The sequence below is a fragment of the Melanostigma gelatinosum genome (genome assembly GCF_949748355.1).
Source record: "Melanostigma gelatinosum genome assembly, chromosome: 1".
Taxonomy (NCBI): Eukaryota; Metazoa; Chordata; class Actinopteri; order Perciformes; family Zoarcidae; genus Melanostigma; species Melanostigma gelatinosum.
The window spans coordinates 30,994,432-31,011,266 of record NC_136634.1 but is presented as its reverse complement, the minus strand read 5'-3'; the positions used below and the strand labels follow the sequence as shown (position 1 = coordinate 31,011,266).

The 16,835-nt window shown below is 42.1% G+C and overlaps 1 protein-coding gene across 2 annotated transcripts in view; it reads left to right on the top strand.

The window, feature by feature from the left end:
• Nucleotides 1-768: 768 nt before the first annotated feature.
• The window catches only part of ano1b (anoctamin 1, calcium activated chloride channel b), a 78,033-nt gene continuing 61,966 nt past the window's right edge, over nucleotides 769-16,835 (top strand). For both annotated transcript variants that reach the window (XM_079265767.1, XM_079265768.1), the window contains exon 1: nucleotides 769-1,075. In XM_079265767.1, the coding sequence (XP_079121893.1) occupies nucleotides 971-1,075 (105 nt within the window). In that variant the 5' untranslated portion in view covers nucleotides 769-970. The remainder of the gene's footprint in view (nucleotides 1,076-16,835) is intronic.

Sequence of the window (16,835 nt, the reverse complement as noted above, 5' to 3'; positions counted from 1 at the left end):
AACCGTAGCTGTGGCGCCATCATGAGGTTATTAGGTGGTAAGACGGCAGTGAAGGCCCAGGTATAAAATGCACGGCCCGCCACTGATACATACATACATAAATACGTACATCCAATAGTGATACTTAAGCATACTAACTAGTGGAAAGATAGAGGAATGGAGAGGAGAGCTGTGTGAGAGTTGGTTGGTCCGGTGGAACAGTAATGGTCCAGCAGAAGTTGTCCACGTTGTCCACCACAGCAAGGAGTACAGTTGGCATCTCTGTTTTCTAGCACTGCCACTGCTGCTGCCTGTCAATGGATCACTAAGAGTCCTCAGAGCTGAGCATTCATTTGTTCAGTCCGCAGCCTCATATCATGTAGCAAAAACACACACACACACACACACACACACACACACACACACACACACACACACACACACCTACACACACACACACACACACACACACACACACAGACACTTCTGTTGACATATGAGGGAGATGTTTGGGAATTTATGTGCCATGTTGTCATTTCTTGTACATGCAAAGCATCACATTTGCAGAGATTTGTAGCCATTTGCAGAGAGAGGGAGATGTTGGGTGTGAATCGGGGTGGCTGATCCTCGAGTATAGTTGAGTAGAGACTGAGGGAGGGCACCTTGTGTTCATCAGAGTTTTATCGTTGTCTAAGTTTAGATCTTGGCTCACAGACGGCTTCTCAAGTAACAAGGCTGCGTCCAGCCGCTCCACACTGAGACAGAAACACACAGAGCTTTAAAGGGAGACAAGTAAAGTCACAGAAAAGTGGCAAGTCGCAAAAAAATCAGAGGAGGAGAGGAGAGGGGCCTGTTAACCCCAGATGCTATCATATAACGTCTCAGACAGGAGACACAGAAGGAGAGAGGAGGGGGAGGAGCACAAAGCGGACTATTCTGTTTGGAAACATCTCCTCACCACACCAGGTTCTCTCTGCTTTCCACCTGGACAATGGCAGAGGAAGTAGAAGGGAGAGTCGGCCTCTCTCCGACCTCTGGGTCTGAACAACAGGATCCGCACTTTCTACAAGATGTCATCTTCCACGGCAAGTCTAAGGTGAGTGTCTCCAGGAGACAGACAAGAGCGTACAGAGACTGACAGCGATTGAGTTAAAATACCAAAAAAAACAGAACCACGAAATAAAGTCTCTTCAGGTGGAGTTGTAGACAGTATGGACTGTCCACAAATACTTGAAAGACAGGAAGTATATTGTGGTTTGGGATATTAGTATTTTTATTTAAAAAATCACAATGTCCAACATTTGTTTATTTTAAGATAAGCGCTAACAAATTATTAGTATTTTTTACAATAACAAATTCAATTTCCAAAGACAGACAGAATTTTGAGGATATATATAAGTATATATATATATATATATATATATATATATATATATATATATATATATATATATATATATATATACTAAGTATATATATATATATATATTTAGTATATATATGTGTATAAAAAAATACACAAGCCATTAGAGAAATGTTTACATTTAATGGTACGTTGCGGCCAAAAAAAACAAATATTTCACTCGTTTACAATTTTCTGATTTAGATTTGACTCAAGACCACTACACAGGCAGAACAATACCATGAGTACTAAACAATGGCACCAATCAGGAATGAAGTGAAACATAAATTACTTGCCTTTTTACTAACAAACAGAGCAGTAAACGTAACGCACCTGACCTTCTGGATAGCGTTGATGATATGTCACCCTGGACCGTCATCGCTGCCTCAATCAAAGAGGAAGATCAAAAGCAAAGGTCATTCTGCTTACTGATGGGAGAAGTCACACTGCACTTAACTGCAGCTACAGTATGAGTCTTCTCTGTGGTCTGGGCAGCAGAGGGCTCATAAAAGAAGTGCTGTAAAAGAGCGGCAAGAAAATTAAAGGGACATGGGGCCTCCTTCATGAAACATCAGTGTATGTACGAACAAACTAAGAACTACGGAAGCCCCGAGAGGCAAGTGAGAGAACAAAAACTCTGGTGATTCATTTTCTAAATCAGATCTGAATTGTTTTTTCTCCTGTCTATGACTTAAAAACAGGGGGGAAAAGGTTTTTCCAGGATAATCTTTCCAAGTTCGTTTTTTATCTGTGAAAACAATCTATGTAACATTATAGGCATGTCTTTCTTTTGGATAGACACAAAAAAACATTTTGAACAAGAAAGATAAATAATTTCACTTGTTTTCATGGAGAAAGGAGGGGTGGGAGGAGGGATATTCAGTTAGTTGCAGTCTGCAATATCACTACTAGATGCTACAGAATCCTACATACTGTCCCTTTAAGTCATAAAAACAGGAAAGAAAACAAAGATCAAAATAGATCACCAGAATTTATTTTTCTTACTGGCCTTACTTGCCTCAGTAAAGAAAAACGGAACTGGATCCGGTTTCAAAATTAAACAATATTTAATGTACTACACAAAGTTCACTTACAAGCTGAATTAACTATCAATGGTAATGTTCTTGAGAACAGCGACCACACGCACGCATCTCACTCACAGGTCTGAATTCAGGTACTGAAACACGAGAGCGGATGTGGTCTCAGGAATTCTCTCCAGAACAGTCTCTTATGTGCCCCGACAGTTGGAAATGTCCGAAACAGTCATAAAACATCTGAATGACCCTCCGTGGCGATTAGTGATTGGCTCCATTTGACTTCTGTCCCCTCCAATTATCGATCCTTCAGCGAAACATCTTCTCTCCTCGCAAAACATCTTGACTCCCCATCTCCGTCGCGGTTAGATTTGGCTTTTGACCGATCCCCACTGCCCCTCCTCCATTTGCTGCATGTCCCATTCAGAATCCCTGTCTGCCCCTCAAACTATTCTTAGTGTTTTAATACCTTTAGTGACTATACTTTTATGATTTAATACATTAAATTAGTTAATATCAGTGGTGTATAGTAACGAAGTAGAAATACTTCGTTACTGTACTTAAGTCGTTTTTTTGGGTATCTGTACTTTACTTTACTACTTATATTTCAGTTTACTTTTACTTTTACTTCACTACATTTTGCAACGAAAACTGATACTTTGACTCCGATACATTTCCCCTGAAACCTTCGTTACTCGCTACAAAATCAAATCTATCTTCAGAAACAAAATGAATCCTGAGAGCAGCGTCGGGGACTGTGGTGGAACACAGACTGCAAGCAGGTTTGGTGAATCAGTGGTCCTAGCAGCAAGTTAAATCATTGGTTAATCACGTTAATGCACAATTGAAAACAAGTGCTCTCAAAGCCGCGGTGTTGTGATTCCCAGGATGCTACATGCTATAAGCTAGCGGGCGACTACCTGAGTAGCATTCCACTCTACGATGACTGATTTCATGATGGAAGCAGAAATGGAAGCACCTGCTCCTCCCGCAACAAACGACGGTGGTGACGAAGACCAACACCCGTGGATCGCTAGCGAGTTAGTGAGCTGAGGAAGTGTTGACAGTTGTGCAGCACTAGTTGGCTAACGTTAGCTGTAGCTATATACACGGATTGACAGGAGCCGCGAGAGCGCAGCATTAGTGAAATCCTTTGCAGCTGTGCGCAAGCTGTCTGTGACGCTGAACACACCTCTACCTGCCTCAGCGGCCTGTGAAAGACTATTTAGCATCGCAGGACTAGTCTTCAGCCCAAGAAGAGCGAGACTGAATTCTCGCAATTTTTAAAACCAACTTCTTCTGAAGATGAACAGGACATGTTTCAGTTTCAAGTAATGACTGTGTTGCTGCTTTAGTGTTGATCATGTTTTGATATTTGAGTCATGTTGTGGATGATCAGATGGAGTTATGATGGTAGCAGTCGCCCAATTGCAGATTCAGCTTGAGCAAAACCTGTGTGTTCAAATCAGGCCCATAGGAGTTTACAAGGCAGGTGTCCTTTCTCTAAACACTCACCTGATGCATCAAGTGGATATTTTTAGCTGAACATAATATTATGCATTTGCCCTCTACATCCTCTCGTCGGAATGAGCATACTTATAAACACACTGTTACAACTCCTTCATAGTGTCATATTGCTTTTTGGAGAATTATGATGATAAGTTCACAGTAGATGCAAAAGTATACTTATGTACAATATGCTATGTTGAACATTGTTGCTCCTGGATGGATCACAGCCAACCCAATTATGTTCAACACAGCTCCATGTCCTTGGTCATGATGCCACAGCACTTAAAAGAATAAACTTCATCATTCTCAAAATTCTGACCCTTTGCTTTTTTATTGACAGCATTTACTTGTACTTTTACTTTCAATGAACAGGTTATGATGTTCATTTAATGTTCAGGTTATGATGTACATTTAATATCAGAAAATTACTTTTGATACTAAAGTACTTTTGTACTTAAGTACAATAAATATCAGATACTTTATGACTTTTACTCAAGTAGTATTCTAATGGGTGACTTTTTACTTTTACTGGAGTAGTTTTCCAGTAAGGTATCTTTACTTTTACTCAAGTATGGCTTTTGAGTACTTTATACACCACTGGTTAATATACTGTAACATATAATATCTTCTATAAGCAAGAATATTGTAAACATATTGTGACTAACATATTATTATTGTGACACTTCTACTCATCACTGTGTGATGAGTAGTAGTCATAATGTGTTTAATACTGAAATTCTCCACACTAAATACCCAACTGTGGTGCCTGGTCTGAGTAGAGTGTTCTCCAGTGCTGTAGGTGTGTCCACAATTTCTCCAATGATCAGTGTCATGTACTGTGTCTGACAGCTGACCGATGTTTTTTGGTTGCTAATTTTAAATAACACTGCTATTCAATGTTCCCTCTAATTTTTCATGTGTCTGGGCATACACACAAGCTCTCTGAGCACACTGCGGACCACTGTGAGCAACATCAGATGTGCACGCTGTGGCCACACACCAGTATCACACCTGTTCAAAACCTTGGATCATAGCAAGTTACATGGCTTATTAAAAGAATCAAATTACAGCAGCAATTTTCACTAGTTTACTTTTAATATAAGTGATTTGACAAACTTTAAAGGAAAAAGACAAAAATCTTGTTGTTCATGAGATGTGTAGTATGTTTTATGTGAGAGTCCTGCTTGGCCATGGGAAGAGTCTTGCTTTGGCCTGTGTGAGGTCCTGTTGTGGCCTGTGTGAGGGTCCTGTTCTGGAAGAAATGATACATATATACCTTTCAGACATAACATTTTGTTCACATTAAAACATTCACATTTTGCACAATGACGTGTGCTGTAGCTTGTGATACAGTGTAAATTCCTGTAACTCTGTCTGTAAAATATGTAATTACTCAGTTTTTTATTATCATTTATACTACCCATAAATTATCTAGTAGTAACATAATTTAATGATTAATATCCATAAGTAAAAAATCTTAATAAATGTCACTAGAATATGCACAAATCTGACTTAAATTTTACCTTATTTTTCACGTCTGTCCTTCTCACTTCTCCAATGGTTGTACACTTTGTCCAGGTTGATGGCTTCGTCTGCTTCTTGCTTTGACTTTATGTCGCTGCCCGTTCGTTTCGCCATGATAAGGGGCATTTGCGTCTCGTAACTCCGCCGCACTGTTGATAGCTAGCTAACCTGCACGGCGCGAATGGGCAGGGCAATAGTGTCAATGCTATGATTGGCTGCGTAGCGTAAGTGAACCGAATCGTATCATTGGCTGGACACTTGTCACTCACTGAGTTACGTTGCAAAATAGTACAGAAAACAAAATTATTATTATTATTATTATTGGTTTAATTGATTAGATAAGATTAGGACTAATATTAGATATTAATTAATACGTTTATGTTGAATTTTATTTTATGCGCTGCATAGATTTTCTTGTGCGCTGAGAATGTGCGAGCAGTGCGCGATTGCTCAAGCGCGCAGCTTAGAGGGAACATTGCTGCTATTCCAAACATGTGATACACAGAGCTGTCACCCTAACTGCTTAACAATTCACACATCCAAGTGTATCTGTCAGGGTTGTATGAAGATCTTATCTTATTGTTTGAATAAATTGTTACTGCTTGTCTTAAACTTTGTTTAAAAAAAAGTTTTGTAAAAAAAAGAAAACGTAATCTTTGTAATTTTAACCCATGTAACTGTTGGGCTGAAACTCAACCCCACCGAGAGAAAGCCGGAGCACGTGTGTCCGGCTGCTTTGTGCAGTCGACACGCTGCAATAAGAAATCTACCAAGACTGGTTTACAATTATAAGGAATTTAATTCCACTGATGCAAGTACGATTACAGTTAAACATTGGAGTACATACTCCTATGAAATATTAAATCAATAAAACCCCATTTGCAAAAAAACTCAACTCAGCTCCTCAGGTATAAAAAACACATCCGTCGTCTGAGAGCCATCCCGAGAGAGAGAGAAAAAAGACTTAATTCAAACCTCCCACACATTCGTTCGCGACTCCTCCCCTTCCGTCTATCTCAATTGCTATTGGCTAACTTCTCTATGCACTTCAGTAACCGCCTGTCTCCATGACTCTCTTTCCCTGAGTTTCTAACACATTCAATGACTGTCAGTTATTGTTTAATCCCTTCTATAATAATCCTTCAGTATGAAAGTTAAACTTCTGCAACTTGGCAGAAGCTTCATGTCTTTTAGCTACTAATCCTACATCACTTTGTTTATCTTAATTATGCATTCCCAAAACCCTTATGATTATGACTAATTATGAATTATTAAACACTTTTATTATATCTACTAACTACAGTTTTTTGCTCAAATGTCTTACAATTCCCCCCTAACTCACAGTTCACTGTGAGTTAGCTACTCAAATGTAGTTAGTTACTCAAATGTAGTTAGTTACTCAAATGTCCCTGGAGACCTCCCCCCTACTCAATCCAGGGAGAGGCTCCCTATCTATCTAAACAGTAGCAAACAATTCATGCATACAGATATCATTTCAAGTATTCCTGTTCAGTCCGTTTCACCCTACGCTTGCCTCGCTTACGCAAAAAAGGAAAAAATCGAATGCGTAAAAAAGGGAAAAATTGAATGCGTTGAAAATCACTGCCGTCCATGTCTTGGGGCTGGCAGGATCAGGATACAGCCTGTAGGCTAGAGAACACATACTGAGAAGCCTTGACTGTTCTTTTACACTTGACAAAATTACATTTCTTAATCTTTACACCCTAAAATCCCCTTATAACCCAATTAAACAAAAAATAAAATCTCAAAATACTCATCCAAAACAATCCGTCTATTTCCCAAATTTCCAATATCTCACCGGATGTTTTAGAAGTCCATCTGGGCCTTTATCAGGTCCTTCAGGATCTCCGAGAGGATGGTCAGGAACCGCTTGTGAAGTTCCTCTGGTGGCCTCATCTAGACTGTGGCCATCAGAAGCTCCAATTCTCCCTCATCCTCGACACATAACTGGTTGCCCTGGACTGGTGTCTGGCTCATCGTTTAAGCAATAAACCCCTGTACAAGTCCACGGATGCAAGGGAACCCCCATCCACAAACGACTAGGAGGCCTACGACGACAGCACACAGAGTAATTACGATTGACAAAAATGTATGTTTCCACTTGCCAAACATACTTTCCAACCAGTCGGTGAATGGATTTGTGACACCAGAGTTGTCCGCTAGCTCTTGGCTGAGTGCTGTCAAGCCTGCCAGAGCCCTGGTCACCGATCCATCAGGAGCTGTGTTATTTGGAATGAAAGTACAGCACACAGTCCCAAACATCTGGCAAACGCCACCTTTCTCTGCTAAATCATATCTAATGCCATTCTGTTCTGCAAGGTCATAAACTAGTCTTCACCAGCTGTGCATGCAGTCCTGATATGGCGTCCCTGGTGAAGTTTACAAAACGCTGTTGGTTATAGTAAATGTAGTTGATCCAATCGACATTTTTATTAATCGTCACCCTCTGAGAGAAAACAGATTCTAAATCTGCTGCTATTTGATTTCTGGCTTGAAAGTTGTTAGACACCCCCCTTGGCACTCTTATGACATCTTATGTACACTTGGTCATCAAAGGCTCCCTTCTAGCTACCGGTATCTCTTTTGGATCTTCTGTTAGCATGTGGGCGTGGAGAGATGAGTTCTCTATAAGTTGCATCATTGACAGGCAAGATATAGCATGACAATATAAGTTGCACCAACGCACATCTACCTGTCCAATCTTTAGGCAGGATTGGATATATGGTTCTTCCTCCACACCACCACCATAAATCAGCTCTAGGTGCTGTCTGTCTTAACACACTGTTATATAAATAGTCGCTAGCATTGTGACAAAGTGTCATCAGTAAACAGAGTTAAAATACAACTAAATTCAGGACTTAGGGGTCTGAATCTTGAAGGAACTGGTGTTGCTAGGGGTCTAGGTCCTGAACACACAATACAATCTATACTTCTCCGACTTGAAGCCGTATATTGTACCCACCATAAATTCCCATCTGCCATTCCAGTTTCCACCCCTTACCTCATTCTCTGAGTCAGTCGTATGTCGAACCTGGTCTTCCATGATCTTTTTGGCAGATCTTAACAATAATCCTAATGAGTCCTTGTGGGGCAGGACTATCAGTAGTTGCCTTTCCCTGTACTACGTAAAGTCCTCAGTCAGTCAATTTTGGGTCTGTTAAGGTAAGTCTTAAAGGATTACATCTACCCACCCCCTTTCTACACATCACAGTCATAATATGATAACAGCTTCCCATACTTATTTGTGGCGGGCCCACACTGGTCAGTTATGATGCCCAAGGTTAGGAAACTACTTCTCAGAAGTCGAACTGGACCGTTGATGTTGTACCTTCTTTGAACATAAGAGTGAGAGTTACATTTTCATAGTGAGTGTCGTCAGAGAAGCCTCTCTACGTGGTCTGAGATCGGTTTGATTAGCTACTGAGGCTAAATTTCGAATCTTGATGTAGTCATACATGTGTTCTGGTTCCTGTCTGTGTTTAATTCCCCATACTAAGAGGGAAACTACTGAATCAGGAAGCAAATAATTACAGACTTCCATAACCCACTGAACCTAGAGTCTCCTAATGGAAGCCCTCGCTTAAACTGTGGGGGAAACATCATTCTCAGTGCTGTCTAAACCCCTCTTTTGAGGTGTCTTTAGCTTCAAATTTTTCCTGTTTGATGTTCAATCCTATCTCTGCGAGTGTCTCACTCGTTACCTTCGCTGCTGCACAGTGAGTGAGGTGGTGCCAAGTCGCTCCCATTTTACCTTTTCTGCATGTGAGGTTGCCAATACTACCTCCCATGGACCGGTCCACCTTGGTTCACTCCACCTGCGCTTGTGGACTCTTATCCACACCAGACTGCCTGGTGACACGTCAGCCTGCTTCCTTTCGTCAGCTGCTGCTTCTGCGTTTGTCACCTGAGAAAACAAAACTCGGCTCATGTTAGTTAGAGCTCCAGTATATTTCACAATTTAGAGTTAGCAAGTCTAGGCTAAGACCTATCACTGAGTTAGACTTGGATTTTGCTGTATTTAAATTCAAAAGTTGTGGTTTATCATGACGTTATTAATCTCAAATTGTGAGTAGTACCTTTACTGAAAACTATTCTAAATGTGGATCTACAAAAAATGTTTGACACCTTACCATATCTCCCCTTCACCACGATATCTCTGCTGTAAGATCACGTGGTAATCATCTATGTATCTTGGCTATACACTGAACCTCCCCATGGTCCTGGTGACAGCATGGGCATCTGTTGTCTCACGGGAGGAGGTCCAGATGGACCTGGTCGTAGGTACTGCTGATGTTGTGGTGGGAACGGAGCATGTTGTGGTGGTGCATTGGGCTGTCTTCCTCTTCTTTTATGTGGGCAATCTCTCACCCAATGACCTTCTCTCCCACATACGTAGCACACTCCTCTACTTACAAGACCTTCATGCCCCCCTTTATCAGTACCTCTCCCTCTGTTGGATGCACCACTTCTGCTTCGGTCGCCCGTTCTCTCAGTCCTTGCTTGTCTGCTCCGCCACCACTGGTTGAATCCTCGCCTCCATCCACGCGTATTGCACGCGCAGTGTTGCCGCCTCGTCCCCTCTTCGCCCCGACGACGCTGATAGTCGGGGACTCAATCATCAGGAACACCCGTTTCTTCAACGCGGAGACACACTGCTTCCCCGGAGCAACGGCTCCAGACATCCTGCTGACACTGCCTGGCCTGATGCGCGCCCTCCCGTCTTCCATTCGGCGAATTATCGTTCATGTGGGAATCAACGATACAGCCCTCCACCAGTCCGAGTTGACCAAGATGGATTTTACAAATCTTTTAAGCTTTTTAAACAGCTGTGGACTGTCTGTTTTTATCAGTGGTCCAAGTCCAACACTCGGCCGTGGATCACAGCGGTTCAGCAGAGTCCTCAGCCTCCACACCTGGCTCCAGGCCGCCTGCAGGATCAACAACGTGAGCTTCATTGACAATTTTAATCTGTTTTGGGGCCGCTCTTCCGCTTTTAAGAAGGATGGTATTCATTTTAACAAGCTGGGTAGCCGCCTGCTAGCGGCTAATTTACAGTATGCTGTTCACTCCCATTCACATGATTGACTGTTTACACCTGGATCCCCTGTCCGCTGTCACTCTTCCTCTACGATAAATCATCAGCCGCATTCATCCCCTACAAGCAACACCAGCTCCCCCTGGCGGCATGGAGGATCTCCAGCCTCTAACGTAACTTCCACTCCACGACCCATGAACATTCCCGTGAGAATCACAGACTCGCGCTCACGCCCTAGTTATGGTCGGTTTCGAGGTGCTGCACGAGTGATCCGTCCTATTGCACATACCCCCAAAGCTTCCTGTGCTGATGACGACACAGTGTCTTCCCCCATCAAAATGTGTCTGATTAATGCACGCTCTATAACAAACAAGGCTCACATTTTAAATGACTTGTTCACAAGTCATAATTTGGCTTTTTTATTTCTGACCGAGACCTGGCAACAGAATATGGAATGCATCCATTTCAATGAACTCTGCCCTGTGGACTGTTCTTATGTTGGGACACCGCGTCTGACAGGCCGCGGTGGAGGCCTCGCCGTGGTCTGGAAGAATCAGTTTTCCTGCCACTTGGGGAGCACAGAATCCTATGCTACTTTTGAACTACAGCTGACTAAAGTGGGCCGGCAAAAGCCGTTTTACTGTTTTTTAATTTACCGACCTCCAGGTCCTGCAGGTCAGTTTTTATCAGAATTCACAGACTTTCTGACCTCTATTATCAAGCTAGACAAAGTGCTTCTGGTTGGTGATTTTAATCTGCATGTCAATGATACCACAGACTGTATAGCTACTGAGTTTCTCAATATTACTGAATCTTTTAATTTCACGCAACATGTTTCTGGCGCCACTCACAGGGGTGGTCACACCTTGGACCTTGTGTTTTCTCTGGGTCTTGATATTGATAATACCCGTTGTGAGGACCTATTGATCAGTGACCATAAATGTATTTTCTTTGATCTTTCTGTCAATGCTGACCCCTTGTGTCTGAAACAAACATTCCACTCACGCATTATTACTCAGAGTACAGCTGATCAGTTCTCGATGCACTTCTGCTGTGACTTTTACACAAATCTCAATGATGTTGAACACTTGATACAGTCCTTTAATGAACATTGCACCACTTTGCTGGATAAAGTGGCACCTCTTAAGGAAAGGACCAGGGCTGCCTATAACACTACTCCGTGGATGACAGAAGCTGTGTGCAGCGTGAGACAGAAGTGTCGCAGGGCAGAGCGACTCTGGAAAGCTACTGGGCTAGAAGTGCATCGTTTATATCTGAAAGACCTCAGAGTTTCTTTTAATACCACAGTAAAGGAAGCTAGAACTGCTTATTTTGCCAACCTAATCTCTTCTTCAAAGAAAAATCCCAAGATTCTGTTTGACACAATTAGAGGAATTGTTTCACCACCTGTCTCCACTGTACCATGCTATTCTGTTGACGATTGCAACAAATTCCTGATCTATTTTAATGATAAGGTAACAGGTATTAGGTCTGGCATTCGGCCTGGGATCTGTTCGGCTACTTGTAGCTCCTCGCAATCTCCTGCTGTTATGGGCTCTTTCCAGCCTATCAGCCTTCAAGACCTGATGGACTTAATTAACAATACAAAGCCATCAACTTGCCCTCTGGATATAATTCCATCCTCTCTATTTAAGAACGTTCTGTTAACTATTGGCCCTGCAGTAACATCTATTGTCAATTCCTCATTGTCTACAGGAATTGTCCCTTCCTATTTCAAACATGCCACTATCCAGCCCATATTAAAGAAACCTAACTTAGATCCAGCTTTGCCCATGAACTACAGGCCCATATCAAAACTGCCTTTCCTGTCCAAACTTTTAGAGAAAGTGGTGGCCAAACAACTTACTGCTGCACTGGAGAGGCACAACATGTATGACAAGTTCCAGTCTGGGTTTCGTAAGCAACACTCTACTGAAACCGCTCTCCTGAGGGTTTCAAATGACATTCTCATGTGTGCTGATGCAGGTGACTGCTCTGTGTTAGTTCTTCTGGATCTCAGTTCTGCATTTGACACTGTAGACCATGACATCCTGATTAAGAGGCTACGTGATTGGGTGGGCATAACTGGCATAGCGTTAGACTGGTTTACATCTTACCTCAGTGACAGAAGTTTCAATGTCTCTGTGGGTGCTTTTGTGTCTGTTACCTCTCCACTGTCTTGTGGTGTACCGCAGGGCTCGGTTCTGGGGCCTCTGTTATTTTCACTTTATCTGTTACCTTTGGGACCGATCATAAAAAGCTATAATGTGTCCTATCACTTATATGCAGACGACATCCAACTTCATCTGTCATTCAAACCCAGCGAGGCATTCACATTAACTAGGCTCCTGGACTGTGTCAATGCCATCAGAGACTGGACGGCAGAAAACTGCCTGCAACTCAACGACTCTAAGACGGAGGTCCTAGTTATTGCTCCAGAGGAGTTTGTCCCCATGATCAGGCAGATTATTAGTCCTCTCTCCTCTGCTTCCCATTGCAACCTGCGCAATCTTGGGATTTTCTTTGATCGCTCCATGTCATTTGACCCTCATGTTAAGCAGCTGTCCAGGTCATGTTTCTTCCATCTAAGAAATATCAGTAAACTGAGATCTGTATTATCAACGCCTGAATTAGAAATGATCATACACACATTTATCTCCTCTCGCATTGACTACTGCAACTCACTTTTTACATCACTCAGTGTATCTGCTCTTAACCGTCTGCAGGTCATCCAAAATGCTGCCGCCAGATTACTCACCAGGACAAACCGACGGTCTCACATCACCCCCGTACTCCGATCTCTCCACTGGCTTCCTGTAGCATCTCGGATACACTTCAAAATTCTCACCATCACTTACAGAGCACTTCACGGTCAGGCTCCGACTTATGTAGCTGATCTACTTCGCCCCTATTCACCCGCCCGCACTCTCAGGTCAAATGCTCTAGGTCTTCTGTCAGTCCCACGCACACGATTTAAGACCCGTGGTGACCGAGCCTTTGAGGCAGTGGCCCCGAGGCTCTGGAATGCTCTGCCTGCAACTCTACGCCTCGCCGATACTGTGGATACTTTTAAAAGCCAGCTCAAAACCCACCTGTTTAGGCTGGCGTTTGTGTAAAAGTAAACCCATGTCCTAGACCTGCTCTTAACATTTGTTTTACATTTTTATTTTATTTTTATTTTATTCTTTAACATTTTTTATTCACTCTGTGTATGTAATTTATTGACCGTAGGGTCACATTGTGTTTTTTATGCTTTTAAATGTCTGCTCTGTTAAGCACTTTGTGATAGTACTGTCTGTGAAAAGCGCTATATAAATAAAATTCATTCATTCATTCATTCATCGTGGTGGGGGCTGATTGTACACCACCGTGGAGGCTGGTACTGCTGGATTTTGTTGCTGCTGGGCTTCTGCTGCTATCATCTGTTTCTTGGCCTGAACTTTTCTATTTAATTCTCTGTCGACCTCTGCTACTTGCAGTTTCAGCAGTCGCCGCTGCATTCTCTCTATCTCCTCGTCTTCTTTACTTTCTGCTCGTCTTTCCTCTATCTGCTGTTTGCAAATCTTTTCTGATGCGTTCTGCTTCTCTTACTTCACATTTTAGTCTTCCCACCAGTTCTCCTACTTCCCTTCCTCTGCTTCTTTAATGTAAACATTATGCAGCCTAGGAGTATTCAAATGTGTGTATTGAATGTGCACGCTTGTCATCACATGAATCAAAGTCAACTCACCCTCTGTGCTGTATTGTGTGCGGTCGTTGACTCCAAAACTGGGATCCACTGCTCCACTTCCCAGATCTGGATCCACTCAACCACGCACCTTGACTAAAACAAACACAAAACTGCCCAAAGTTCAGCAGTAAATGTTAGCATACGTCTGTAGTGTATGAGAGGTCAACGATCTCTCAAATGTTAGCGCCGTCCGTGTCAAAATAGATTCTTAGGAACGATGTAAAATAGTAAATGTACCAAAATTAGTCAATACTGGATATGTGAAGGAATCTCGAATCCAAAATTGAAGTTAGAATTCCGAAATCAAACTCAACATCTAAATCAGAATCAAAATCAAGATCACAATCCAGTTCCAAATCAGAATTCAAAAACAATGAATAATTAATCAATTAAATATTAAATTCAACTTCAAAAAATCAATAACTGTATTCAAAGATATTCAATCAGAAATACCAATGCAAGTCAAACTGTTGAACTGCACTTACACTCTGGTCTGCACAATAATGAATCTCATTTACTAATGAATCACAATTAAGTTCAAGAATTGAAGAAGCACAACTGAAACCATTAATCTTTGTTAAAATGCTGAATTAAAAACAAAGTCAACAACTAAAGTTATAATGCTTAATTAAAACTAAAGTCAGGATGTAAGCTTACAGGTCTTAGACAATGAAGCTCTAAAAAATTCACAGATTCTAAACACTTATTACTATCATCTAGCAGTTACTCCTCCTCACCGCTAGGTAATGGAGTTGCTTTTCTGGCGTTGTGCTCTTCTTCTACTATTTTTCGCCGACAGGAAGTTATCCTGATGTTATGCTAACGCATATGCTAACAGCTATGCTAACGACAAAAACGGAGCTTCTAATAAAGCATACGCACACACAAGTTTCACCAAAATCCCACACTTTAATTCCACTGGTACGCCCTCTGGGTCCTCTCACAATCCACTGGTTATTTTATTTTATAAGCACTTTTATTTTACATACAGAGTACCGCAAAACCGGAGCTAAACGTAGCTAGCGTTAGCTCCTCACAGCGCGGCTACAGATCATGCAATGTTATTCATCATTGTAAACGTATTTCCACGCTGCTAAAACACAGACTGGTCACACGTATTATTGGACTTATTGTCCGGTTTTATTTAACCTCAAATCCTCTGGTTTAACAGGCTATTAGCTCCTCCAGACCTGAGTTCACCGTTACGTTATGAGCGAGTTATACACTACCAGCGACACAACCACTCCCCCAGTCAGTCTAGTTCCCCCAAAAGCCCATTATTCTACTTCTTCCGAATCACCCACACGATCGCTACTTTTAATGCACGGCCAAAGCAAGCGAGATAGTCTTCCAGGATCGGTGTTTCATCACCCGTGAACCGCAGCCTTAGAAGCTGACTCCCGCTAGCCTAGCTTCTCTAAACAGCTTATGCGACAAGACCCAAAATTCGTGGTCTAAGCCTGCAAAGGATTGCACCCCTAAGCCCCTCAAAGCCACGATATTTCAGTTCGCCAAGCTACATAACTGCTTTAAACTAGTTATCTGCAGACCTAGCAATACTCACGCTGAGCCGAGGAGACTCCCAGAATAAGCAAAGCAGTTCGCCCTATAGAAAACAGTTTGATTCCAATGTGGTGATTTAATTACAGCGCTGTTCTGCCTTTAATTTCTTTATTCTCAGGATCCTCTGTATACACTGGACTAGTCCCTTAGTTCACCATACTTCAGACAGTAAAACGTAGCTTACCTCAGCGGAATTCGGCCTTCTCCGTGGAACGTCCTCGCCGGCACCGCAGAGCTAGCTGTTAGCAACGCTTAGCCAAGCAGACCTCCCCTAAGATCCTAGAAAGCTAACTCACAGATTTCATGAAACGGCTCTGCTTACCGATATTATGGGCCCAGGATGTCTGCTTGACCAACGCTGCCTCCAGCACACACAGCGAGGCCGGTAAGGGTGTCCCTTCGTGATTTGCCAAATTTGTTGGGCTGAAACTCAACCCCACAGAGAGAAAGCCGGAGCACGTGTGTCCGGCTGCTTTGTGCAGTCGACACGCTCCAATAAGAAATCTACCAAGACTGGTTTACAATTATAAGGAATTTAATTCCACTGATGCAAGTACGATTACAGTTAAACATTGGAGTACATACTCCTATGAAATATTAAATCAATAAAACCCCATTTGCAAAAAAACTCAACTCAGCTCCTCAGGTATAAAAAACATTATTAATAACATTAATATAACAATTCTTAATTATGAATTATTAAACACTTTTATTATATCTACTAACTACAGTTTTTTGCTCACATTTCTTACATAACCCACTCAAATAGCCTATAACACGGGTGAATTCATTACGAGCCTTTTGCCCATCAGCGATAGCTATTTCAGTCCAGCAGAGGGCAGTGGTGACGCTGCAGAGACATTACAATAACAGCGCTTCACGTCAGATATCAAGCTAAAAGCAGAAAGGAAATAACCAGGCAGAGTAAAAACGCAACATAAAAGTTTGTTCTTATGAACGAAATATGTCCCAAAATGGGTTACAGGGAGCAAGTTTACGAAGTTCTGCCGAGGATTTAATGAATTGTCTTCCATTCCC